Source organism: Ochotona curzoniae, unplaced genomic scaffold (assembly GCF_017591425.1).
Source record: "Ochotona curzoniae isolate NIBS_2020 unplaced genomic scaffold, NIBS_Ocur_1.0 contig_2318, whole genome shotgun sequence".
In the NCBI taxonomy this organism is placed as follows: Eukaryota; Metazoa; Chordata; class Mammalia; order Lagomorpha; family Ochotonidae; genus Ochotona; species Ochotona curzoniae.
Genome location: NW_024465419.1, coordinates 1,524,754 through 1,551,711, shown reverse-complemented (window position 1 = coordinate 1,551,711; position 26,958 = coordinate 1,524,754). Strand labels below are relative to the sequence as shown.

General features: G+C 42.5%; 1 protein-coding gene and 1 pseudogene across 1 annotated transcript in view; both read right to left on the bottom strand.

Moving 5' to 3' along the window:
• BPNT2 (3'(2'), 5'-bisphosphate nucleotidase 2) overlaps positions 1–24,563 on the bottom strand; it is a 33,209-nt gene extending 8,646 nt beyond the window's left edge. The window contains exons 1-3 of the mRNA XM_040972544.1: positions 23,931–24,563; positions 8,210–8,372; positions 6,052–6,147 (exon numbers count right to left, since the gene is read on the bottom strand). Coding sequence (XP_040828478.1) covers positions 6,052–6,147; positions 8,210–8,372; positions 23,931–24,317 — 646 coding nt within the window. The 5' untranslated portion in view covers positions 24,318–24,563. The remainder of the gene's footprint in view (positions 1–6,051; positions 6,148–8,209; positions 8,373–23,930) is intronic.
• LOC121151394 lies at positions 7,409–7,570 on the bottom strand (annotated as a pseudogene).
• Positions 24,564–26,958: the final 2,395 nt, after the last annotated feature.

The following is a 26,958-nucleotide window of genomic DNA, read 5'->3' as shown; positions in this document are numbered from 1 at the left end:
ATCTGTGCAACAGGAAATACGTGATGCACACTCACAATGCATTCTTGACAAAAGGAATAGCCTTAAAACCAGACATTTTAAAGAACAAGAGGATTAATACATAGACAATGCCTCGAGGAAACAATCTGAAAGGCAGAACGTTCTATGGGTGAAATAACCTGCTCTCAACAAGTCAGCATCCCGGAAGGAAAAGGGAACCTGGAGGAAAATCTAGATTAACTACTTTAACCAAACAACCATGAGAAATGATTGTACCTTAAAGGGTCACGGCTAGTAGTGACAGCTAGAAAAATGCAGTTTTGAAACAATTGGGGAAACGTGAACACACTGGATACATTAGCAAATATTAATTTCATAATATTAATAATACTATCATGTGTAAATATGTCCTTACATTTTACAGATGAATACTAAGTATGCAGTAATAAAATTTTACGAGCCTTGCCATTTTCTTTAAAGTATATGGACATTCTAAAAATCATTACAAATGTAAAAATTCATCATTTGTTATATCTAAAGAGATGTAATGCAAAATTATTCATAATGAATTTTTAAAAAAGGAACGAGGAAGACAAAAAATACTGACTATTTACATAAGTTTGAAGTACATGTTTAACTAAAAAGTGAATCTACAATGTTTTGTCTCTAGAGGTCAGTGTTGTGTAAGAAAAAAAGAAATAGAAATAATTTTTAGATAAGAATTACTAACAATGTTTCTTAAAATGTACTTCCTGTTATAGAAACTCATCTGTAACATTCAGAGCCAAGTGCCTAAAAAAACACAGCACATGCTTAAATACATATAAACAACTACTGGTGACGAGCGAGGAGTGACAGAGCCAACAGCAGCCATAGAACACCTTTATTTTATTGATAAGATACACTAAAAAAAAAGACAAATAGAAAATAAAAAGTGGTTGGTACTTTGTTACACAGACATGAAATTGTAATTTCTTTTTAACAGCTATAAATTTCCACTGAATGAATATATCATACTTACTTAAAACACTGCTTATTAACTAGTACTATTACTGTGTAGAAAAATGTCTTCAATTAACATATTATTTCATTAAAATACTATCCGAGTACCTCCAGCTTCCAAGAATTTTAACTCAAGAAATTCATTCTAATTAAGTCTGACAAGAATTTTGATTAGATTTACTCCAGTTGCTGCCAACAACAATACTATTTAGTTCCCATTATCGTTAAGCATGGCTTAATTCTGGTAAGTATGCAATACTGTCCCACTGGTTCCCTGCCAGCATCAACACAGTCTGGATCTGAAAATAACAGTCCAAGAGGAGGGCACAAGGCAAACAAGTCTTCGATTCAGAAGTGGAAGGTCCACCCACATACGCATGAACCTACTAACTCTTTCAGAGTGTTTGTTGACTAGTGAGCACTTGTATGTTCCAGCTTACTAAGTAAGCAAGCTGCTTCACAAGAAAAAAAGGGCACTTTATTACCAACTTGGAAAGACATTTATGGAAACCACTTGCTCCTAAATTGGAGACTTTCTATTTCTTTTAATGTGTGTTGCCTAGAAGACTTGACACAAATATTATTACAGAATAAGCAATTTCTTAAATGGGCATTTTATTATCCCTATTCTTCCTCATATGATGTGGAAAACAAGACGAAAAATGTGAAATCTCTTTGCCTGCCCAATATCCATTTCCTTTATTGAGTTTCTCATGTATCTTTGAAGCAGCAAGCTTCACCTTTCATGTGACGTTCAGTTCATGAGATGAAGCAGACGTTTAATAGACAGGCTTCAAGCTACTCTTCTGCCTCAAGGAACAGTTGTCCTGGTCCCCACTACTCACATGGTAAAACTGGACCTGAGTGCCTTGTCTCTGGCTTAGGCTGGCACAGTCCTTCGGGAAGTGAAACAGTAGATGAGAGATGCCTTGTTCCTTCTCTCCCTCTCTCTAATAAATTTTTAAAAACTCTGGTCCATTTTCTTCACCTATATTGCAGTTACCAAAAAGATCAAGTGAGAAAACATTAAATATTCCAAACTGCTAAAATCTATAAACTGGTAAGAATTATAGAATTGTTGTTATGAAGTCATATGATGTAGTGATTTGCATAACATTCCTCGGGCTGATTCAGCCACTAATGTAGGTAATGATTCTAAGGAATGCATTAACTTTTTCTTTTTCTTTTTTTTTTTTGCGTGTGGGCAGCAGCGCGCACGCCTGACTCAGCCACCGCTGCTGGCGCGCACTGTACAACTGCATAAGCTGCTCGTAGGACACGGCAAGCAGCTGGTCGAGGTGCTCGCCGCAGTAGGTGATCTTGCGGAATGTGCGCTTCTTCCGCTCCACCTCTGCCATCTTGTCTTCCCAGAAGAGAGAGCAGCGTCCGCACATGCGTAGATATCACAAGACGCCTTGCATGTCCCGCTGCATTAACTTTTTCACTACTGTTTTCTGTTTGTTTCATCGTAAACCAGGAGTACTAATTTTTGTTCCTCCCTCATGGCCTACATTGAGTTTAACAGCACTACAAAGCTGCACTCCAATATCAACTTTCCCCACATTTCCTGAGTGACCGAATTCCTGTATTTTAGTTTGTACAATTGCAGCAAAGACTACATTTCCTCTCTCCCTTGTGACTGGATTCTACCTGTTTTGATCAATGGGATGTTAGCTGAGGTGATACACATAACTTAACAGGCAAACTCTTAGTGGAAATGACCTCCTTGTCTCCCTTTCCACCCTTTCAACTGGTGGATTGTAGTTGAAGTCAATTATCCCTAACAGCACAATGAGGGAGGAAATCACACAGCATGCCTGAGGACCAGGAAACTACTGTGCTAGACCTGGCCTACTTACATATAGCAAAGTAAACCAATTTGTTTAAATTTCTTAGACACTGATATACATTATACCAGCGTAAATTAATGGCCTAATCTTCATCCTAATTTAGTCAAGATTAAAGAGAAACACATGAAAGTAATCCATATACTATAAAAGAATTATATCATAGCAATGCCATAGAAACCTTAATAGCTAATCAAACTACCAGCTTTAAAAAACTGAGGCATAGGGCCCAGCATGATAGCATAGTGGTTAAAGTCCTCACCTTGAATGAACCGCTATCCCATATGGGCGCCAGTTCCCAGCAGCGCCCCTCCCCATCCAGTTCCCTGCTTGTGGCCTGGGAAAACAGTTGAGGACAGCCCAAAGCCTTGGGACCCTGCAACCTGTGTGGGAGACCTGGAAGCCGCCTTTGGCACCTGGCTTCAGATCGGCACAACACCAGCCGTTGCGCTCACTTGCGGAGTGAGCCATTGGATAAAAGATCTTCCTCTCTGTCTCTCCTCCTCTCTGTATATCTGTCTTTCCAATAAAAATAAATAAATCTTAAAAAAAAAAAAACATGAGGCATAATGGTCAAGACAAATGTGTGGCCTGCTGGTTAAGATACCTCCATCCCATACTTGAGTAATGGGTATCAAGTCCTGCTTCACGCTTCTGACTCCAGCTTCCTGCCAGTGTAGACTGTGAGATTAGTCATTATGGCTGTAGTTGCTGGGTCCCTATCATTCACATGGGAGTCCATGGACTGGACTTCTGGCTCTCAGCCCTGACATGCCCTGGCTGTCACAGGCATTTGGAGTATGAGCAGCAGTAGGGTCCCTACTTATTTGTCTTTCCATCTCTCTACCTTTCAAGCAAATAAATGCTTCTATAACTCTACCTGAATTATGAAAAGGAGGACAAATAGCACAAGCCAGGTATGATTTTGAAATGCAGAGTCAATACTGAAATATATATTTATCTCATCCCAAAGAAGCTGGAATCTGGGATCCACAATTCCCTGGCAAAGCAGATGAACAATATTACAGAAACCAAAACACTCCTGTCCTTCTGTTTCTCTCCACTTGACCACTAGACTTTTGATGTAGTGTTGGTCACACCTCTGACATAGCTAAAGTAAATGACAGCTGAACGAGATGCCTGGTGTATTTGTTTCCTAGGACTGCCACAATAAATCACCACAAACGTGGAAGCTTACAACACCAGAAATTTGTTTTCTCAAAGTTCTGAAGGCCAGAAGTCTCAAAGCAAGATGTTGGTAGGACTGGTTAATTCTAGAGGCTAAAAGAGAAGCAATTGTAATACTTCACCCCTAGAATTTCTGCCAGCTGCCAGCAATCCTTGACTCATTAAAGGCATTACTTCAGTCCTACTTCTCCATTCATACTGTCTTACCTACATGTGTCTGTGTCCTTTCTGTTTCTTATGAGGACACTCACAGACTTTAATCCAGTATGATTTCATTTTAATACTTACTTTGACTTTCTGGATCGTGTCCTGCAGAAGGATATGTTCAAGTATGAATCTCAGCACCTCAGAATTTGATATTATTTGGAAAAGCTACCATTACATAATTAGTTAAAATGAGCTCATACTGGAACAGGGTAGACTTTTACTCCAATACAACCAGTATCATGATAAGAGAAAACACAGATAGACAAGGGCACACAACACAGGGAGAAAGCCGTTAATAAGGGAGGCAGAGAAGTGATATATTCTTAAGTTAAAGAAGCTCCTGAGTCGCTGGCTAACTACCAGATGCTAAAGTGAGAACATGGAAACATTATTCTTTGCATTTTCATAGAGAATATGGCTTGGCCAACACCTTGTTTGAGTACTAGCCTCCCCTGTGAGAGCTTCCACTAATACTGAGGAAGATGTGGAGTTGGGGGGCTGGTACTGTGGTGCAATAAGCTAACGGTGACAATTGCATCCCATATGAGTACGGTTCAAGTTCTGACTGTTCCACTTTTAATCCAGCTCCCCACTAATGTGCTTAGAAAATCAGTGGAGGATGGCCCACATGGAAAACTGGATGGGAGTTCCCAAGCTCCTGGCTTCAGCTGGGTCCAGCTATTGCAGCCAACTGAGGAATGAACCAGAGATAGGAGATCTTTCTCTCTGATAAATCAATCAATCAATCAATCAATAAACAAGCCTATAAAAAAGAAACCAATGCATTTCATGGGTTTATTTTTTTTCTGGTTTTTGTTTTTACGATGAGGCCCTAGGAAACTAATATAGGGATGGACATGAATTTGAAGAGGCATTATTTAGGGAATCAAACCAGGTTTTTAGGGTTGTTTTCCAATGCTGGCAAAGTAGATATTGGCACCTTAAGAAAGGGTGGAGCCAAAGACCATATATCTCTGTCCTTTATTGATGGGTGTTACCAAATGAAAAGTATGATGATTCCCATCAGAGAGTTAGCAATGCTGTCTACACAACTGTTTCCTCCTCCCTAACAAGTTGAACACAGTGTAACCTTGGCCTAAACTAATACTAAAACTACCACCTGTAGACCACAGATACCTCTTGGCAAACTGTAATGTAATGAGCATTGATACCAAATGTCATCCTTGTATCTATTGCCACTGGCAAGGCCATGGGTAAAGTTATTTCTGCACTGAATGGGAAGCACAGTCGTATGGCCTTCTATATCCTCTCTCCCACCATGAAACTGAAATGCTATCTGGAGAAAGCTATCAAAGACAAATGCATCAAGAAAGTACAGAAAAAAGGGTCTAAAGGAACTCTGTATGATGTCTGGGGCTATGCAAGGATTAACCTGACCCCAACTGTTATCCTAATGCCCTTAAATATCATAAAATTAAGCTCATTTTTCCAGGAAAACAATTTGGCTAGGACATCTACAGAGTGGCTCTCAGAAGCCATGTAGAATCCCAAGCACAAGAGCTCTGGACCTTACCCCTGGCAATGAAATGAGTCACAGAGAGGAATTCAGCTACAGGGTACTCTGTGCCCAGTGTTGTTCTGTTTCTTTCAAAAGTGTTTATTATTTAGAGATGGTTTAGAATGCCTTTCTTTCTCTGTATTACCAGTATGATTCATAAAATATACTATAACTAGTGAGGAGGTAGGGTTAAGGTAATGAAATGGCTACAATAATTAACAAGTGACACATGTGACTCTTACATGACGGCAAAAATTATCAACAAAATTCAGTAATATTAACTTCTGAGCATTCTTGAATATGGCATACCTGTGTATTCAGAAAAGGGTTTATGTATAACCCCTAGGACAGGTTTACCATTCACAGCTACACACACCATAGTAGTTACATATTTTCGAAGATCCTCTGTAAATAAAAACACAAGCACATAATATCAAAGTAAGGTACATGAATTCATGATACAATGTTATACTTCATTTAACTAAAATATTATGAGTAGGAAATTTCAAAACAATATGCATAAGCAGAGACTCATTAAGATAAGAACCAATATAAGGGACAGCTCAGATTCTATAGGGCACTAACCTACTTTATTAGCTAAATGTCTTACAGAAACTGATTTAAATACAATTTCCTCATCTGTACAGTATAGATAGTAATTAAGTAAGTACTCAAATTTAGGTATAAGTTATTCTTTAATTCTAGGTTAAACATAAAAATCAAAGGGAGAGTAAAAACAATTTCATTAAGTGATACATAATCAGGCCAATATAACTTACAAGCTCAGAGCAATGTTCCAGTTGGCTAATCCTACCCCCCCCCCCGCCACCCCTTGCGAGTCCTGGGATCCTAAATGGTTGCCAGTTCCTGCCCCGGCTCCTCCAACTTCCCATCTAGTTCCCTGCTGTGCCTTTCCAATAAAAACAAAAAAATCAATCTTCAGTAGATAAATAATTTAGGGAAAACTTGTTTTGTAAGGCCTATTTATTTTTATTGGAAAGGTGTATTTACAGAGAGAATGAAAAGACATGGAAAGATCCTCTGTCTGCTGGTTCACCCCCTAAGGGGCCACAATTGCCAGAGATGAGCCAATCTGAAACCAGGAGCCAGAAGCCTCTTCCGGGCCTCCTACTTTGTGGAGGTTCCCAAAGCTTTGGGCCATCCTCTACTGCTTTTGCCAAACACTAGACCACAAGCAGGGAGCTAGATGAGAATTAGGAGTGGCCAGGACAGGAACTGGCAACAACTTGCAAGGGGAGGATTAGTCAATTAAGCCATCACACCAGGCTCTAAGGAAAACTATTTCGTAAGCAAACTCTTTAATATTGTAAATCCCGATTATATAGCTGTGCATTGCATTGTTTTATAATCCAATCACAATAAGCAATAAATACCTACTGCATCCTCCCTGATTTCTAGATGGTTATTTACTGATAAATATTTATTACAATTCAAGTTTCAGTGTAGCAAATACTAGAATGCAGGGAGCTTATATATAGTAGGATAAGTAAACAAGTAGCTTTTAGCATATTTACCAGAAGAAAACACAATTATATGCCTCAGAATAAAAAATAGGCCAAAGACAGGATTCACAAAAATGAAATTGAATGTAGGACTAACTTAAAAGTAGGAGGCAAAAGTAATTCTAACTTTGACTTACTTGCATTCTGGATGCCCAGGATGTAATATTTTAAATTCCAAGGCTAGACAGACAAACAATATATACTGAATTACAAATACCCAAGGTAAACACACTATTTTAGATAAATAAATTTCCTCAGTTACAAGGTGTCTACACTTGATCTTAGCCAAAAGGCCGAGAAGCGAGGTGTCTAACAGAAAAACTATTTAGCTGCTACAATTAAAAAGACTCCTTCACTTAAGAATCTGTTGAGGGCCCAGGATGGTAGACTGGTGGCTGAGATCCTTGTCTTGTACGCACCGGGATCCCCCATCTGAGTACCAGTTCTAATCCTTGTGGCCCTACCTCCCATCCAGCTCCCTGCTTGTGTCCTGGCAAAGCAACTGAGGACGGCCCAAAGCCTTGGGACCCTGCATCTACGTGGGAGACCCTCCAGTCTCCTGGCTGCGGATGGGCCAGTTCTGGTCGTTGCTGCCACTTAGGGAGTGAACCATTGGACAGAGGAGTTTCCTCTCTGTCTATCCTCATCTCTGTATATCTGACTTTCCAATAAAAAAATAAAATAAATCTTTAAACAAAAATCTGTAGAGTCACAAATACTCAAAGGAGTATGTCACAATACAACGGCCCGAGGCTTAAAGAGTTAAACTCATCAATGTACTCCAAATGTTATTTAACTTAAGGTAAGATTCTAGCTTAAAATATAATGGAAATTTTTCCTAATACTTGACAATTTATCTACTACCATGTTTATGCTCGCTGGTTTGGTCCTAATTTTCTAACACAAAATAGCAATCAGAAGTCTGAGATTTCTTTTACACTTACCTGTATATTCCTGTGTGGCATCAAGCGGGTCAATCCAGACGGTAACACTTTCTGCAGGTACCTCTTTAGGGGTACTTATCTCCTTCAGGATATCTTCAGGAATCTTATGATCCCACATGATAACCTCCTGATCTGATGCATCCACATGTTCCTCAGTATTTATCTGCATCAAAAATAGTTATTAAAAACTTCAGAAAAAAAGCACCATTTGCTGAAACATTAAAGAGAAAACATTTCAGATAATCACAGAAATTGTAAGAAGAGAAAGTAAGCATAAAATAAAATATCAAGGCATACAGAAAAATTATTAAAAACACAGCCTTAATCTGTGAAAATGGACAATATTTTAGAAAACTAAGCACAGGCAATGACAGAAGTGAGGAATATGTTAACAGACAGAAAAAGCAAATGCCCAAAACAAAGAATTGGAAAAATGCTGAGACAAAATATCCCCACAGTAATCACTAAATTCTACCTTTGTAGAATTTAAGGAAAAGGAAAACCTGTAAATGATGAAACAGTAATAAACTAATACATTTTAAAACCTAAATAAAGCTGAAAGTAGTAATCAATAGGGATATAAAATAATCAATCTTCCTTTTTACTGTACTTCAAAAATGTGTCAAAAGGAGACAATTACAAATTTGTTTTATTTACTAATGCATACAATTAAAAGCACAACAAAGATCTGATGAACCATAAAGATATGAGTACTTGGGAGACCCAGAAGAAGCTCCTGGCTCCTAGCTTCGGATGGGTCCAGCTGTGGGGGTTGTGTCCATTTGGAGTGCGAACCAGCAGATTAAAGACCTCTGTCTCTCTTTCTCTAACTCTTTCAAGTAAAATAAATAAATGTTTCAAAGACAACAAAATTCTACATGTATATTTTAAGATATAGACTTTTACCTATTTGAAAGGCAGAGCTACAAAGGAGGGAGAGACAGAGATGGGGAGAGAATCTTCCACCTCCTGGTTCTTGGTTCACTCCCCAAATGACAGCACAGCTAGAGCTGCGAAGGCTCAAAGTCAGAAGCCTCATTTGGGTCTCCCACATTGAGTGCAGGGACATTTTCCAGTGCTTGCCTGGACATACTAGCAGAGAACTGGATCAGAAGTGGAACAGCCACAACTCAATTCAGAACCTACATGAGATGCTGGGGCTACAAGAAGCAGCTTCACTTGCTATACCACAGCACTGGTACCCAACCTTTACTTTCACTATCCAGAATATACCAGCAAATCTCAGAATTGATTGTGTGGATTAGGCTTTTTTTTTTCATTTGTTTGTTTTTAAGATTGATTGATTTGACAAAGAGGCAGACAGCAAAAGAGAAATCTTTGATCTGTTGGTTCTCTTTCTAAACAGTTATAATAGCCAGCACTGTTCTAGGCTGATGTCAGGAGCCAGAGCTCCAATCACAACACTGGCATTAGCTGCTTCTCAGGTACACAGCAGGCAGCTGAACTGGAAGTGGAGCAGCCAAATCTGAGATGTCAGCAGTACAAGTAGCAGCTTAGCCGACTGCACTACAACAGCGGTTCCAAATGCATTACAAGAATTACATTAATGTGCTGTTTGGGCGCTGCAACCACATCTGATACGGCTCATCTCACCTTGGCATTACTGATTGTGTACTAAGCCGACAGGAGATCGTGGGCTCCCCTGCTGGATAACTACTTCCATTGGAAAGCGTGGATTGGGATGGGGGCAGTTCAGACTAGGCAAGGCTATACCGCCTGTGGGCCTCACGGTGAGCTGACTATTCCGACTGGTACAAGCAAAAATTAGAGTGGGTTGAGGGGTGTTTGGGCTTAGCCACAGCATTAGCTGGCAGAGGCTGGTACTGGGAGCTAATTCTGTCAAGTCAAATGCCAAAACCACCTGGGGACTGCATAATCTGGGAGTGAGTGTGGCCTAGTAGGGAAATAGCGGGCACCTCCCTCAGGGTTACCACCCTCACTGGACAGCACGAAAACCAGGATGGGGCAGGGGTGGCTAGACAGAAAGGCACCTGCCAGTAGGTGTATGGGCTGGATAATAGGTTGGTTGGGTTGAACTAGGCTTCAATGTCCATTGACGTGTGTGAGAGCTAAATGGGATGTGGGACAGACTGGACAAGCCTGCAGTACATACTGGCAAGCATGGGAACCAGGGTAGGGGGCAGAACTGGTGGGGGTTTTGAGGAGTCACCCCAACTAGGCTGCAGCTCCAACTGGTTTGCATGAAGACCGAGTATGAAGTGGGTAGGATCAAGCTGAACTACAACACCCACTGGTTCATGAGCAAGACGGGGCTGGAAACCGAACGGACCAAGCAATTGCAATGACCAGCATGTGCATAAGCTGATTGGTGTGACGAACGGTGTTGGAGTCTGTACTAGCAAACTCACGCAAGAATCAGATCTGGGATCAACTCAGATGAAGTTTCTTTCGATATCTCTCCAACTGAACTGCTGATCTTGGAACCCCAACCATCAAGAGACTGTCAGCCAGCGGACTCTGAATAGGTTTCATTGCGGTTGGGATGGTGAGATTGGCAGCAATCCAGCACTGATGAATTACCAAAACTGTTTGAGCAGGACCCTTGGAGCGTGCCTCTTGTTGGGGATCGGGGATGGGTGGGAGGTTGGGTGGGGCTTTTCCCTTTGTTACTCCCCTAGCCCCAGATACAGGGAAAAATTATTACATTAGTGTGGAAACAATGATATTACCCACTTTCACCCTGTAGCCCTTGACCCTCTGTACCCTAATCAACTAAGATTATTAAAATTAAAAAAAAAAAGAATTACATTAATGACAAACTGCCAACTTATTGGATCTGGCCTCATTAGAAAACTTCATTTATCAGATAGCAATATACATACACAAGAAAAAATCCCAAACTGTAGGCTTCATTTAGGAACTGATAGAGCAAGTCATTATATCACAAGCCCTGTGACGCCACGCTCTGACTCACGCTACAGCGCCAGAGTGAGCGATCTCCAACAGGACCAAAGTCCCAGGGCTGACAGAACCTCTCAGAGGGGTGACAGCAAACCATTTAAAACGAAAGAGATTTATTTCAGGACACAGAAAATATCCAGTTCCTCCAATTTTTCCTTTATTAATTTCCTTTATTAATTCAACAAACATTTATTCATTGCCTACTATATACAGACACAGTTCCAGGACCTGAAGAAAAAATAAAGTCGATTTGCAGCAAAAATCTTTGCTTTTGTAGAACTCAGATTCTAGTGAGATCAACAACAAACAAGAAACCAAGACATTACAATTTGCTGGACAGCAGAAGGAAGGGAAAACAAAGCAGAGGAGGATGTGAACACACAGTATTGGTCATGAGAGGGAAAGTTACTCTTTAAAATAGGGCGGCCAGGATTATTAATAACAAATAGTGGTCGACTACATAACAGCCATCAAATGATGTATGGATATATATATACTCTGGTATATCCATGTGATTGAAAGTTAGTCATAAATACAAGTGGATTATCAATTCATGCAACAGCATACAGATGAACCTATGTGAAAGTAGCAAGATACAGCAAATCAAATGAAGCATCATACTAATGTATAATACCCAAAAGAGGCAAATCTATGGATATAGATTAGTGGTTGCCTAGATTAGGCAGTGGGAAAAAAGATCAATATCAGACAGACAAATGGATATCATTAGAGTGATGAAAATGTTTTAAAACTGTTTATGGGGCCCAGCGGCGTGGTCTAGTGGCTAAAGTCCCCACCTTGAACGCCCCAGAATCCCATATGGGTACCGGTTCTAATCCCGGCTGCTCCACTTCCCATCCAGCTCCCTGCTTGTGGCCTAAGAAAGCAGTTGAGGACAGCCTAAAGCTTTGGGACCCTGCACTCCTGTGGGATACCCAGAGGAAGTTCCTGGTTCTCAGCTTCAGATCAGCATAGCATCGGCCTGTTGCACGCACTTGGGGAGTGAATCATCAGATGGAAGATCTTCCTCTCTGTCTCTCCTCCTCTCTGTATATCTGACTTTCCAATAAATAAATAAATCTTTAAATAAAAAAAAAACTGTTTATGATGCTGATTATTCCGCCTAATAAATCTCCTGAAAGCTACCAAATTACAGCTTGAAATGACCAAATCCTATGGTATATATGTTATTGTATAATAAAGTTATTAAAACAACAAAATAAGGGGGAAAGGGGTAGCTAATGAAGCCCTCATCGTAGAGATGTTTTGAGTGAAGACTTAAAAGAAGCAAGTCAAAAACAGGAATCTAGAGGAAGTGCTTCCCTGCCCACCAAATAACAAACCTAAAAACTTCAAGATGAGATTATGCCTGCTGTGTTCAGAAGGCATCCGGGCAGGAACACGGCTGGAGCAGAGCAAGCCATGCTGAAAGGCACTGGGGTGAGGTTTAAGCAATGGAAGTCAGATGGGAAGGCCTGTGCAGCTCACAGCACACAGGAGCCATCCACCAGAATCTCCAATGACAAGGTGCAGTGGGCGCTACCAACTGCAGCAAGCAAAGGAGGGGATGCATGAGCAAGTATGAAGACCAGAAGGCAAAAAGAGCTGTGATACACAGCTGGTCAACTCAGCACTGAGAAAATCCTCAAAAAGCTTATAAACCAATCACAGAATATAGCAAAACTGCTAGAATTTAATCACAGGTTTTGTTATTTGATAGCATCAATAGTTAAATATTAAATTCTTTACAAAAGATAAAACCATTTACAATGCCAGTATTCTGGCTCAGTGGGTTAAGCTGCCAATAATACAACAGGCATCCTCTCCCCCTGCCACTCGCTCCCTCCCTCCCTTCCTCCCCCTTCATCTTCTCCTCCCCCTCTTCTCTGTTTCACTTTCAAATAAATCTTAAAAATAAAAGAAAATAATTTTAAATTACATTTTAAAAAGCACCTGGAAAAAATTCTGCAACAATTAAAATGTGGAAAAAAACTAAACTTTAATTAAAAGGCACGGGGGCCAGGGCTGTGGTATAATTTAAGCAGAATCCGGTATAATTTTACCAGCATTCCATATGGTACCAGTTCAAGTCCCAGATGCTTTACTTTCAATCTAACTCCTTTCTAATATGCCCTGGAAAGCAGTGGAATATGACCCTGTCATTTACGTCCCAGCCACCCATGTGGGAGACTCAGAAGCTCTTGGTTCTTGGTTTTAACCTGGCCCATTCTCAGTCATTGCACCAGCAAATGGGTATCTCTCTTTGTAATTTTTGCCTTTTAAATAAATAATTAAGAAAATAGGAGGAGGAGGAGTGAGAGAGACATAAACAAAATCCTTAACAGAAATCCCAATTTAGTGTATAGAAAGACATGAAACAGTAAAGGAGGCGGTGTTGTGGCATAATGGGCTTATGGTGACAGTGACATCCCATATCAGAGTACAGTTAAAGCCCTGGTGGCTCTGCTTCTTACTCAGCTTCCTGCTAATGGGCTGGTACAGGCAGTGGAAGATAGTTCAGGAATTTGGAATTTGAGTTCCTGGCTCCCAGTTCTGGCCTGGCCCAAGCTTAGCTGTTCCAGCCATCTGGAGATGTCCCTCCATACCTCTCCCTTGTACTCTGTCATTCTGCCTTTCAAATAAATAAGTAAATATAAACATTTTAAAAAAATGAAAATGCCAGTTTCATCATCAGTAAACATCGGTTTTATCATCAGTAAACTATATATTTAAATACAAGACCAATCAAAATGCCTAGTTTTTTTTTTCCTTGGAATTTGGACAGACTATTTCTGAAATTCACATGGCAGAGAAAAAGTTAGAAGACCCAGAAGAAGGGAAAAAGACAATGTCATGATGTAGTAATTTCCTCAACCAGATTATCAAAACTTTTAAAATTTTTACTGATTTATTTAAGAAGCTGAGACGAACACAAAGACAAGAATACAAGCACTGGAGCTGACAACCTGCTGCTGCCCAGGGTGAGCAATAGCAACAAACCAGAACCTAGAGTGGAGTAGGGACTTGACCCTAGGTACTCTGACATCAGATGCAGGCATCCCAAACAGCAACCTGCCTGCTCTTTCAAATGTATGCTTCTACCAGGACATGTTTAATACTAGAATAATCACTACTGTGGCACTGATGAAGCATTTCACACTCTTACAAGTTATTTCTGAAGGCTGAAGGAAGTCATACACCAGGCAAAAAGCAATAAACTTTTTTTTTTAAGATTATTTTTTTTTTATTATTGGAAAGGCGGATATACAGAGAGGAGAGACAGTGAGGAAGATCTTCCATCCGATGATTCACTCCCCAAGTGAGTACAACGGCCGATACTATGCCGATCCGAAGCCAGGAGCCTCATCCGGGTCTCCCACGCGGGTGCAGGGTCCCAAAGCTTTGGGCCGTCCTCGACTGCAGGGATTCGAACTGGCGCCCATATGGGATCCTGGGCGTGCAAGGCAAGGACCTTAACCACTTGCGCCACCGCACCGGGCCCAAGCAATAAACTTTTTAAAAAGTGATTATCAGGGCCAGCGCAACGGCACAGTGGTTAAGGTCCTCGCCTTGCACGACCGGGATCCCATATGGGTGCCGGTTCTAATCCCGGCGGCCCTGCTTCCCATCCAGCTCTCTGCCTGTGGCCCGGGAATGCAGTCGGGGAGAGCCCAAAGCCTTGGGACCCTGCACCTAGGGGACACCAGAAGAGGCTCCTGCAGATTGGCATAGCATCAACTGTTGCGCTCACTTGGGGAATGAATCATCGGATGGAAGATCTTCCTCTCTTTCTCTCCTCTCAGTATATCCGCCTTTCTAATAAAAATAAAATAAATCTTTTTTAAAAAAAGTGATTATCAGAAAACAACAGTTCATGTTGGACCTTGACAACTTCTGTTTACAAAAATGATAATGCCAAGTCTGAGCAGCAAGTACTGAATGTCATCAGATTTCTGCCTATAGTTCACATTAGCTCTGCCAATTGAGTAATAACTAACGTTAAACTATTACATTTGAAAAGATCTGCACTGAAAATGAACTGATGGATAAACAAAGACAGTTACCCAATCTGCTTTTGCATGCTGCTATTTATAACCAGCTATTACCACAGGTGTCTACAGATTTAATAAAGCTACTACCCACCAATGTAGACTGCCCTAAAAAGAGATGTTGAGATTAAAACTAGTCCTCTTCCACACTTCAGATCAGAAGAGTCAGCAACTCTTTGATTCTACCTCCGAAGTCTAACCAAGTGTCTACCAAAAAAATCCTACTCTGAAACCATCTCTTATGCAGGTTGCTACAAAACTTTGCACTATCCTTGCCTTTTACAGCGCATTTACCCATTTATTCAGCAACTATTTAATGACTACTATAAACTGTATTGGGTATGAGATTGAACAATGACTAAAACAGACAGTATTACTGCCCTTCTCAACCCAGTAACCTGCCATCTTCCTAAATCAGATCATAACACTCTCAGCTTAAGACCTCCTGTTGGCTTTTCACCGTGCCAAACCAAATCCATGCTCCTATCACTTACAAGACAAGTCCTAAAAGATTTGATATCGGAACTATTATCCAAAAAACAAAATATCATTTACATTATTTGAAAAGCAGAGTTAAAAAGAGAGCAAGAGGGAAAAGAGAGAGAGGTAAGTTGAGATCTTCTATCTTCTATTTACTCCTCAAATGCCTGCAATGAAGACAGCTTCATCCAGGTCTCTCATGTGGGTGCAGGGACCCAGGGACTTGGGCCACCATCTGCCTTTTTCCCAGACAGACTACAGGCAACTGCATGGGAAATGCAGCAACCAGGTGTCCATGCGGGTTACTGGCCACATGGGTGGCAGCTTGACCCACTAGGTCACAATACCAGGCCCTAGTTGTTTCCCTTTTAACTGTATCCCAGACATAGTGACTTCTTACAGTTCCTTGGCCTTTGTACTTGCTGTACACTTTACTGGATCTCTGCATGATGGCCTTCTTTTCATCACTCAGGTCTAAGAACAAACGTCACTGCTTCAGAGAGGCTTTTCCTGTCTACCACAAATAAAGCAGGAACACAGATACCTTCTTCACATGACGCCCTTCTTTTATTCTTCAATCACTGGTCAGTATTTGAATCATATTACATTATATAACATTTGTCCTTTATCTTGACTAGCACAGGTTCTGTGAAACTACAAGGACAGTTTTTCTTCATTACTGTAGTCATAGTCCCATAAAGGGGTAGGCAACGTTCAGCCCCATGGCTGTTTAACAGGGCCCCCAAATCATTTGGTCTGACTTAGTCAAGGCAAGCACAGGCAGGACTAAAGTTAATATGCTAAGCTAAAATTTGAGCTTGGTAATTTTGTATGGCCCACAATTGATCAACATCAAAATGGCCCATGTCAGGAACAGGCTCCCTACCCCTGAAAGTAGGGTCTCAAGAAATACTTGTAGGCTGACAATATGTGGCTTTCCATTTCCTCCACCGTAATCCCCTACCATTCAATCTACTCTCCCTCTATCACCTTGTTTGAAAAGCTCAATCAAGAACTGAAGTATAAGAAATCAATCCCAAGCTCAGAAAAAGCCCATACCTATTGAATAAACTTGTCAACTACTTCTCACTGTGGTGGAAACGAAAAAAGGCAGCTTTGAGAGAATCTATGATTTCACCAGGATAAGCCTAGAGTTTCTAGAAATTAGAAAACAATAAACTGACCTCAAGCTTTGATCATACATAACAGCTCATCCTACAGTTGCCACACATACTTAGCAGGTATCTAAACACTCCCACCTTCTTTGTTGACCAGTATATGAACTGAATACGGATTTCTTTAGATTAACTTGTCTCCTTAGAATTTCTAGTGCTTACAATTCAGTTATCTGTTCCTTTCTGGGTATATGGGAGACTTTGTGTCTCATTTTCCTTATAGTCAGAGGCACTGTGACAGAGGCTGTGTCCAATGAGATATAGACAATGAAGTAGACATACGAAATATAGAGAAATATGTGGCTAAACACCACTTTTTAGCTAAAGTATAGGGAGAAATAAAGATAAAGACCGACCCTGCTCAGCTCTTCGGTTTCTTTTCTTCCCCTGCCATAGTAACATGCCAAATCACATAGCAATAAAGCAACTGGGTCACAGTTGACAGCATGGTGCAATGTCAGATTTCTGAGATCTGCGGATTACCACAGAAATCCCCAGATCTCAGTTTACACAGCTTACACAGTTCTTCCTGATTCATTTTCTCTTTCATAGCAAATACTTCCAAGCAGTGTAAAAACCAAAAGAAATTTACCTGTGTGATTCAATTTAGTTTGATTCTCTTCCTCTAAACTTCAACCCTAGATCAGCAACTTTGAGAAATAAGACAAGCTATAACTGGGAAGGTGGGAGGGGAAAAATAGCAATAATTTGGAGAATAAAACACTAGGAATGTTTTGCACATATTTACAGAGGAAACATAGCTTAAAGAAGGCAGTATTAGAATTAAAAAAAGAATCCAGAATAAAACTGATGATCTGTAATTTCAAAAACATAAATTATCATGTCTCAGGCCCAGTGTGATAGCCTAGTGACCAAATCCTTGTTTTGCATGTGCCAAAATCGCATTTGGTTCATGTCCTGGCTGTTCCACTGTCCTTCCTGTTTGTCTCCTGAAAAGACAGTAGAGGCTGGGACCCTGCACCCATGTGGGAGACCAAGAAGCTTCTGGCTCCTCGCTTCAGATTGACTCAGTTCAGCTCAGCTCCAGCTGTTGTGGTGGCTTGGGGAGTGAATCATCAGACAGATTTGTGTCTCCTCTCTGTAAATCTGACTGTCCAATAAAAACAAATAAATCTTAAAAAAATGTATTCAGCCTTTATGCTAATGTCTGAATTAGCACAATCATGCCAGGATTCAAGAATTTTCCAACGATTCTTAAGACAAGCCTATGTGAATAAAGATTGCATTTGATCATATATGCATACATATATAATACATGCACATATACAGAGACTTATACATATATACACACATACATACATACATACAAACACATATTGGGGTCTTACTTATACTTCAGGAAAAAGAAGGGGAAAGGAACAACTGTTCATCAATATTGCTCAAGGGCAAGCCCCCAAAATACAATTCATGTTATTAGTGAAGACATACTTCACTAACCCTTTGGGATTTAAGGGACTTTTGGTTACCTCCTCAAGGAGTCGTCAAACATTTATTAAATCACTTCAGAAAGCATTAATACTAGTTAAGCTTTTGAATGTAACACCTCAAACAATGCTTCCTTCACAGTAAGGGTGACGGTTAATTTTATTAATCAACTTGACTGGATCACGGGGTGCCTCCATACTCAGCTACACATGCTTTTAGGTGTGCTCATGACTGCGTTCTGGCTAACCATCACATCCGAATCTGTGCACTCAATAAAGTGGACTGCACCCCTTAACGTGCCTTAACAAAATCTCTGAGGGTCTGATTAGAACAAAGGAAAGAGGAAGACAGAGATTTCATCCCTTGTGCTATTGGACTGAAATGTCAAACCTTAGCTCCCTGGTGCTTAGGCCTTCAGGCCTGGACTAAATCACAGCACAAATTTCCCCAGTCTCAGCCTCATTAACCAAGTGAGCAGATTCTTCATTTTAAAATGTCTAATAGTGCTTCTCAGAACTATCCCGTATCACAGTCACCCAATAACCACCTTCCAAAAGTACAAAAAACATTCCTCTGCTGTCTAATTTCCTTTACATCATTTCCAAGAGCCATTTCCAACTAACTACTATTTTCCAAATATAAGCAGGTATGCTTTGTCTCTCATACATCTTAAACACATATTGTTTACCAACTACATACATATGCATGGATACACACAGACACACAATCTTCTGTTAGTCTCACACAACATGAGTCAACTTTCTTAGAAACCCATTTTTTTTTTAAGATTTATTTAATTATTTGAAAGTCAGAGTTAAAGAAAGAGCTACAGAGACAAATGGCCACTACAGCCTGTGCTAGGCCAGGACAGAGCCGGGAGCCAGGAGCTTGTCCCCCACATGGGTGGCAGGGACCCAAAAACTTGGCCCATTTTCCATTGCTTTCCCCAGGTCATAAGAAGGTTGTTGGGTGAGGAATGGAACCACCAGGACACGAACCAGTACCCATACAGTATGTCAGTGTCACAAGAAGCCACTTTACCTTCCACGCTGCAACACTAGCTCCAGAAACCCAATTTTTTGAAAGGACTTTTCTTTACTCATTGTCTCACCTTCTGCCTTTTTTAATTTTGATTCTTCTCTGCCCTGCAATCAAGTAAGCTTTCACAAAGCCCACCAATGACCTATACACAAAGATCGAGACTGTCTAGCTTACAGGCTACACATGTTCAGACTCCAGCTCCTTAGTATTGTGTTTAAGAGATTTTGACTGGTTACTAACCCTTCTAACACACAGTCATCTTACTGACAAAAGGGGGCAATAGATACAGCTCCTCAGACTGCCTAAGAAAATCAAGAAAAGAGAAAGGGTAAAACAAATAACCTCAGAACAGTGCCTAGCACAAGGCTTTGGCTGCTATTACTCCTGTTAAATGCTTTCATTATCCTCGGTCCTACACCCTTATGAGCACTGTTCAAGATACATTTCTCTCCCAACAATCCTACCTATAACTAGTTTCAATTAACACCACGGTGCTGACAGCTCACAAATTTGTATTTCTACTTCAGAATTCTCTCAAGAACTTAAGATCCATACTGCCTCCTAAACATGTCCCCGGAACATATCAAAGGCATCCTTGAAGTAACCAGTCCAAGATAGCACTTAGAGTGTACCCTCCTGCACTTCATCGCCCTTTCCTCTTCCCACCACAACAGGCATCAATTAGGAACACTCCATCCAGAAGTTATTTTTTATGATCATTAAAAATCATTTCATACCATACCATATCTATCTTTTTCTACATATCACCCAGAAAAATTATAGTATCTCTCACCTGAAAAGCCTAACTGGTCTCCCTGTATCTGCCTGGCTCCCCTCCACAACTCCGCAATCCTCAATCTGAATCACCCACTCTTCCAAATGCTGTAGTCGAGAATGCACTTCTCCTGAAACCTCCGAAAGACCTGAGGTGATTCTCAGACTACTTGGTGAAGGTTATTTTCCTACTGGGTAATGTTTGGGAAAGTATTCAGTATTTCCAAGCCTCATTTTCATGTTCAAAAGGAGGCCATCTTACTTAATTTTCTATGTTCTTGTGACGACCAATTAAAATGGCACTAAAAAGTTTAACTTGGTGTTTGGCAATTGCTGGAAGCTAATAATTTTTGTTAGTAAAGTAAGTTGAGCATCACTGTTCCAATGCCTGAATTCTAGTCTTCATTTTCACCTGGCCTATTTCACAATCTCTTCAATGATCTCAATCACTTCAAATGCTCAAAATCCAAACCAGGTTGTCACAGACCTGAAGAAAAGTTAGTTTCGCTTGGCATTGTTTCAAACTCTACAGAGCTTGGAGTATGACCTAACCCTTACCTACCTTTCTAATTTTCCAAAATAATTCCCTCAAGTGTAATCCTGATTTAACAAAATAAACTATGGCTCAAAGAAGTTCATGGCAGGTATTTGATCTAGCAGTCAAGATGCCTGTATCCTGTATCAGAGGCAGCCAATCCATCTTCTTGCTAGTGCACACCTGGAAGGAAACAGGCGACACCTCAAGTAGTTGGGCTCCTGTGAGCAACACAGGATGCATGGATTGAGCTAGGCTCCTGGCTTCCACCTGGCCACCTCTGTGTCCTGTGGCCATCTGGGGCAATAAGCAGCAGATAGTGGAGTATCCCCTCTCTGCCTCTCAAATACAATAAAACAAGTTTATAAGTTTGTTCCTTTGATCTGTAGTTACAAACAATCCACAAAACTGCCTTCATCCTTTAGTGCCATCATGATCCTCAACCTGGGCATCAAGTGACAAATGTGGCCAGATTAATGCCTTATTAAGTGACTATTTTTAAAAAAGATTTATTTATTTTATTACAAAGTCAGATATACAGAGAGGAGGAGGAGAGACAGTGAGGAAGATCTTCCATTTGATGATTCACTCCCCAAGTGAGCACAATGGTTGATGCTATGCTGATCCGAAGCCAGGATCCAGGAACTTCTTCCGGGTCCTAAAGCTTTGGGCTGTCCTCGACTGCTTTCCCAGGCCACAGGCAGGGAGCTGGATGGGAAGTGGAGCAGCCGGGATTAGAACCGGCGCCCAAATGGGATCCCGGTGCGTTCAAGGCGAGGACTTTAGCCACTAGGCCATGCCGCCAGGCCCCAGGTTAATGCCTTATTACAAGGGCTGAACATTATACAATATTTACTAAGATGCTAAAAGCAGTCCACCCCTGGTTCTGACAAAATATTCTCAGGCACTACCAAAAATCCCTTTGTGGAGAAGGAAGCAAACTGGTCTTGGATGAGTGTTTTAACATGAGTTTTGTTATATGCTTATACTGAGGAGCAAATAGTTGGTGGGGAAACTCAGACCTCAGATTCCAGACAGGAAAGTAGGAGAAAAGAAAACACACCTTTCTCATTTGCACAGGGCACCAGGATAAAATAAAGAAGTATTTGCAGTTTCTCAAAGCTCATTTTCCATCAGGAAGTACACTTAACATGATACGATTCAAATTTCTTATTACAAAGTTTTGGGTGAGATTTCAAAAACAACCAGGCATTTAGCAAGTGTGCTTCTAGGCACTGGGCGAGGGAAGGCAAGAGGGGACAAAATCCAGGGCTGAGTCTACTGTTCAGATGACCACAACCTCTGCCTGTTAGCCTGCGCAAGGAGACGGCAACGTGACACCAGCCCTACCTGGCAGTGCTTCACGAACACAAACACCCAAGCCGAACACTGAAGACGCACGTGTCCACGGTCAAAGCTTCAGAAGAAAGCGGGCAATTTACATCAAGGCAGAGACTCCAACATCCGCAACTCCAAAGCATGGCTTCTGTCTTTAATAGAAGGCAGCTCACCACCCCTGGCAGCCACTCCTTTACTATCTGCTATGGGAACTAGCACACATGTACAGATGTATTCGCAATACTTAAGATATGTTTGTCTTTACTTTTCAAATAAAATTTTCTGTTTTTAAACATTTGTTATGTTTTTCTCCTCAGGAAGACATACTACTACATTTCATATAGCTCCCAAGAGATGCAGCCAAAATGAAGACTTAATTACGTAAAAATTTGGATAAGCCTATGTTTGTCTTGAGCCTCAGATTTTCTATATGTAACATGAGTATAAACAAGGGCATGGCGTATCAGGGTAAGTTTCTATCTGTGGCAACAGCATCCCATATGGGTACAGTTCTGGTTTGGGCTGCTCTATTTCTGATCCGGCTCTCTGCTATAACCTGGGAGAGCAGCAGAGGACAGCTCAAGCCCACATCAGGTGCCCAGTGAAAGCCCCTGCTTCCTAGCTTCTCAGCTCAGCTCCAGCTGTTGTGGCCACTCCAGGAGCAAACCAGCGAGGAAGATCACTTCTCGTCTGCAATTCTTCCAAATGAAAATAATTTTTATCTCAAAATACACCTTACAAAGGAACATGAGTATTCTTTAAGATAATGGAGCAAGTAGGGTGAAAGAAAAGGCGGAAATGTTTTCTGTTTTAGTAGACATCTGAAAAAACGCTCACTGATGTCAATTACATGTGAAATCCGGCAGTTCATCAGAGGAAGCCCAATATTCCTCTTTGCTGTTAAAAAAAAAAACAAAAAACAACAAAGGAGGGGGGTGAGAAAGAAAAAGGTAAGGAATGGTAGGGGAAGGAGAGAAAACCAAAGCAATAATGATAGGCTGCAATGAGACTAACTACACAAGATATGTAACTATACAGTGACAATACTCAACTTTCCCAGTAACAGTAAGAGGTCAAAGAACTTGCAAAGAAACCCATGATACCACTGATTATAGGATAATGAAATCCCAATCTTTCCTCCAAGCCGTCAAAACCCACTGTTAGGTGAGTAAAGACACGGTAGATATTGCTACACTTCCTCTGCAAGTGCAATACACTTTAAGGGCTTTGTAATACGTTCAATGGAAGCGCCACTGAAATATGGATTACAAAAATATTAACCAATCTGCAAAGTAAGGATCTCCAAGAAAACGTCAGCTCCTCCAGAAGTCGACCTAAAGCAAAGGCGTAAGTTATTTAACTTGTATTCGCTGGGGTATAGAGATCTTTAAGCAAGTGCCAGATGGGGCCGCCTGAGATGTTGCTGGACGCAGCTACACAAGTACTTCCTTGAAGGGCCTCAGATTACGTGCCACCAAGAACCCCAATGCAACTACAGCAACAGTAATTCCTCAGCACAACTCTCCCTTCCCAAAAGCCCTGCAACAAAACTTGCACAGTTCCTGGCCTCCTGGGTGGCTGCTGGCCGTTGTGTGCCGGAAACCGCGACCTCCACTCACAAAGCTTCCAGAAAGGAAATCAAGGCGGGAGAGGGGGACTGCACAGGAGGAATCCAGTCCAAAAATGCACTTTGCAGAGGGGCCTGGACCCACAGGGCAGTTCCCTAGTCTCCGAATTCTGCTGGCAAAGCCCACGAAGAAACTAGGGTCTCTTGATCCTTGGACACAAAGCGCACGGAGCCACAACCAGGGGCCACGTCTCACTGTGTGCCACCTCCCCCAGCATTTCAGGGCGCTGCTTGGTGACCTTGCAGTCCCCTCCCTTTGGGGCATCTTTTATTTCCACGCGTCGGGAGCCATGTTCCCGCCCGCGCCCCGCACCTGCACGCTCGGGAAGGCCGTCTTGAGGAGGTAGAACATCTTGCGGTTGGAGAGCACGTCCCCGCTGGTCATCTTGTCCTCGGCTCCCTCGCGCGTCTTCCCCTTGGACTTCTCGTGGAGGACGTTGCTCTCGCGGACGCGCCTCACCTCGTCGCCGCCGCGAACCGCGGCCAGCACGGACACGGCCAGCATCTCGCGCAAGTCCACGATGCCCCCGTCGGCCCCGGCCGCGGGCCCCACCGCTCCGCCGCCCGCCTCGCCGCCCAGGCCGAAGAAGCTCAAGCGGCCGGCCAGGAAGCCCGAGTAGAGGTGGTAGAGCACGCCGAGCCCCAGCAGACAGAATACGGCCACCCCCAGAGGGGACAGGCGGATGCCCATGGGGGCCATGGCGCCGGCGCTCGGCCGCTCGAGGCGGCGGCCCTCCCTGGCCTCCCGGGACCGGCAGCCGCTGCCGTCGCCGCCGCTACGCTCCGGGCCGGGCGCAAGGCGGGCTACACCGCCGTCGGCTCCCAGGCGCCCGCGCGCCCCGTCATTCCCTCCCCGGAAAGGCCGCCCCGCGCCGCCCAGACCCTCGTGGCAGCCCCAGCGCGGCCGGCCGGCGGCTCGGACTTCCACGTTACCCACACGGGCCGCGAGGTGAAAGGGGAGCGTGGGTGTGTATCCGGGTTACGCCGGGGGCGTGGCTGAGGGGCGTGGCGAGCAGGCTCCGCCCGTGGGCGGGGCGGCCGGCGGGGCTCCTCCTCCCGAGCGCCAAGCCCCGCTGCAATCTTTTGTCCAGGTTGGAAGCCACTTGGGTTTTCCAAGGCTTGCAGGAGTAAGCGAGATGCTTCCCACTTGAAGTTAAATCTTTTGTGCTGTCACGTGTGTCCGAAGTGAAGCCGCGGAGACAGTGATGATAGTCGCCCCGTCGCGGACAGATTAATGGGAAATGAGGAAAAGGCTGCTTTTCAAAGCGAAATGTTTAAGAAGCTTTTCTAAAGGTGCATGTGGAGACAAAAGTGTGCAGCTTTACATCGCCTCTCCTGACGCTGTTTCAGGCAGGTGCGGCCTGAGCAGAAAAGGGAAGATGGGGACTGCGGACCAGGCTGCTCCTTCAGCGATCCCAAGGCTTTTTGTCTGTAGTTATCCATTGTTCCCTTTATATGCCACCTGCTAGAAGAAACTCTCTAAGCAGCTGAAAAAGACATGCCTTGCACTCTGGCAGTGCTAATGAAAGAAAACACACTGGGCTTCCCCTCTGCTAAGGATGCTTTAGACATGCCGTGGTCCCGGGGCGTGGGCCAAGAGAGGAATCCCAGCACAGAATCCACTTGCTGCAAAGATTGTCGATCTAGTCTATGTAAGCGTTGACTCTGTATGCAGAAGCATGTAGTAGAAATAACTGCCTTCTACCACACAATAATGAAAGAGTTGTTACTAAACCGTAGTAAGTGTGAACATAGGTATGATTCTTCCATGTTCCAGTTATGTGTGTGACATCAATGCAGCCTCAGTGATGATAGTGAAAATGCATTGGTTTTAAGTGGGTTTTGATATTAACTGCCGTAAAAAGTGACTGCAAGTCGGTGGAACTCCGGAACCTCTCCGGTGTTCAGCAGTTCCCAGGAAACCTGGCCTTGAGCTGCTTGCTGGGCGCCTGGGACCCTGCGTGGGGCTCTGCACGGAAAATGAACACTGTTCTTGCTGACCTCCTCTCCCTGCCAGCAATCTGTAACTAATCACTGTGCAAAATCCAGAACAAATAGGAAGCCAGCCTATCACCACAGGGAACTGGCACATGAACAAAGCTGCTTTGACAAGAAAGGTCTAGAGCCAGTGTGGATAGCCTTCGAGGGTGGAAGGGCAGAGTTGGAAGAGCTGTAGGGCCGACACAACATGGACGGAAGCACCTCCACTGAACTGAACGAGCAAAGGTTTCATTGCGGAACTTCACCACCAGCTCATCCCTACAGGCAATGTGTTCTGGGCCTGGCACAATGGCTCAGTGCCTGAATCCTTGCCCTACACATGACAGGATCCTATGTGGACACCAGTTCGTGTCTCGATTACTCCACTTCTCATCCAGCTTCCCGCCTGTGGCCTGGGCAAGCAGTAGAGGATGGCCCAAAGCCTTGGGATCCTGCATGGTGTGGGAGATCCAGAAGAAACCCTTGCTTCCTGGCTGCAGATTGGCTCAGCTCTAACCATGAAGGGCATTTGTGGGAGTGAACCAGCTGATGGAAAATCTTACTCTCTGTTTCTCCTTCTCTCTGTAAATCTGCCTTTCCAATAAAAATAAATAAATCTTCTTTTAAAACAGAAAGAAATGTGTAAGGAAGTCCAACAGTAGAAGTAAGAGGAAGATAGCAGCTGTCACAAAAATACACATCTTCGCAGTAGGCCATACAGATCAAGGAGAAAGAGAAGAAAACATCCTATGTTTCACATTTTATTTGATTATTTCTTAAAAGATTAATTTATTGTTATTGGAAAATCAGATATAGAGAGAGGAGGTGAGGAAGAGAGGAAGATCTTCCATCCACTGATTCACTCTCTAAGTGGCCACAATGACTGGAGCTGAGCTGATCCAAAGCCAGGAGCTGGAGCTTCTTCCAGGTCTCCCACGTGGGTGCAGGGTCCCAAGGCTCTGGGTCGTCCTCGACTGCTTTCCCAGGCTGCAAGCAGGGAGCTGGATGGGAACTGGGGCCGCTGGAATTAGAACTGGCACTCAAGTGGAATTCCTGTGTGTGCAAGGCAAGGACTTTAGCCACTAGGCTACAGTGCTGGGCCCCACATTTTGTTTTTATTTGTTATCTATTTAGCTAAAGGGCTTTATTTTCACTTTCACTGCTTAGGACTATAAATCTGTCCTATGTTTCTTATTCATTATTTTGTGTTATCAGTGTTATGTTGGTTATTAAAATGAATGAGAAAGCATAAGACTCTCCACTTTGTGAAAGAATATATATCTAAGATTTATTTATTTTTATTTATTTTACTTTTATTGCAAAATCAGACATACAGAGAGGAGATGATAAAAAAAAAAAGG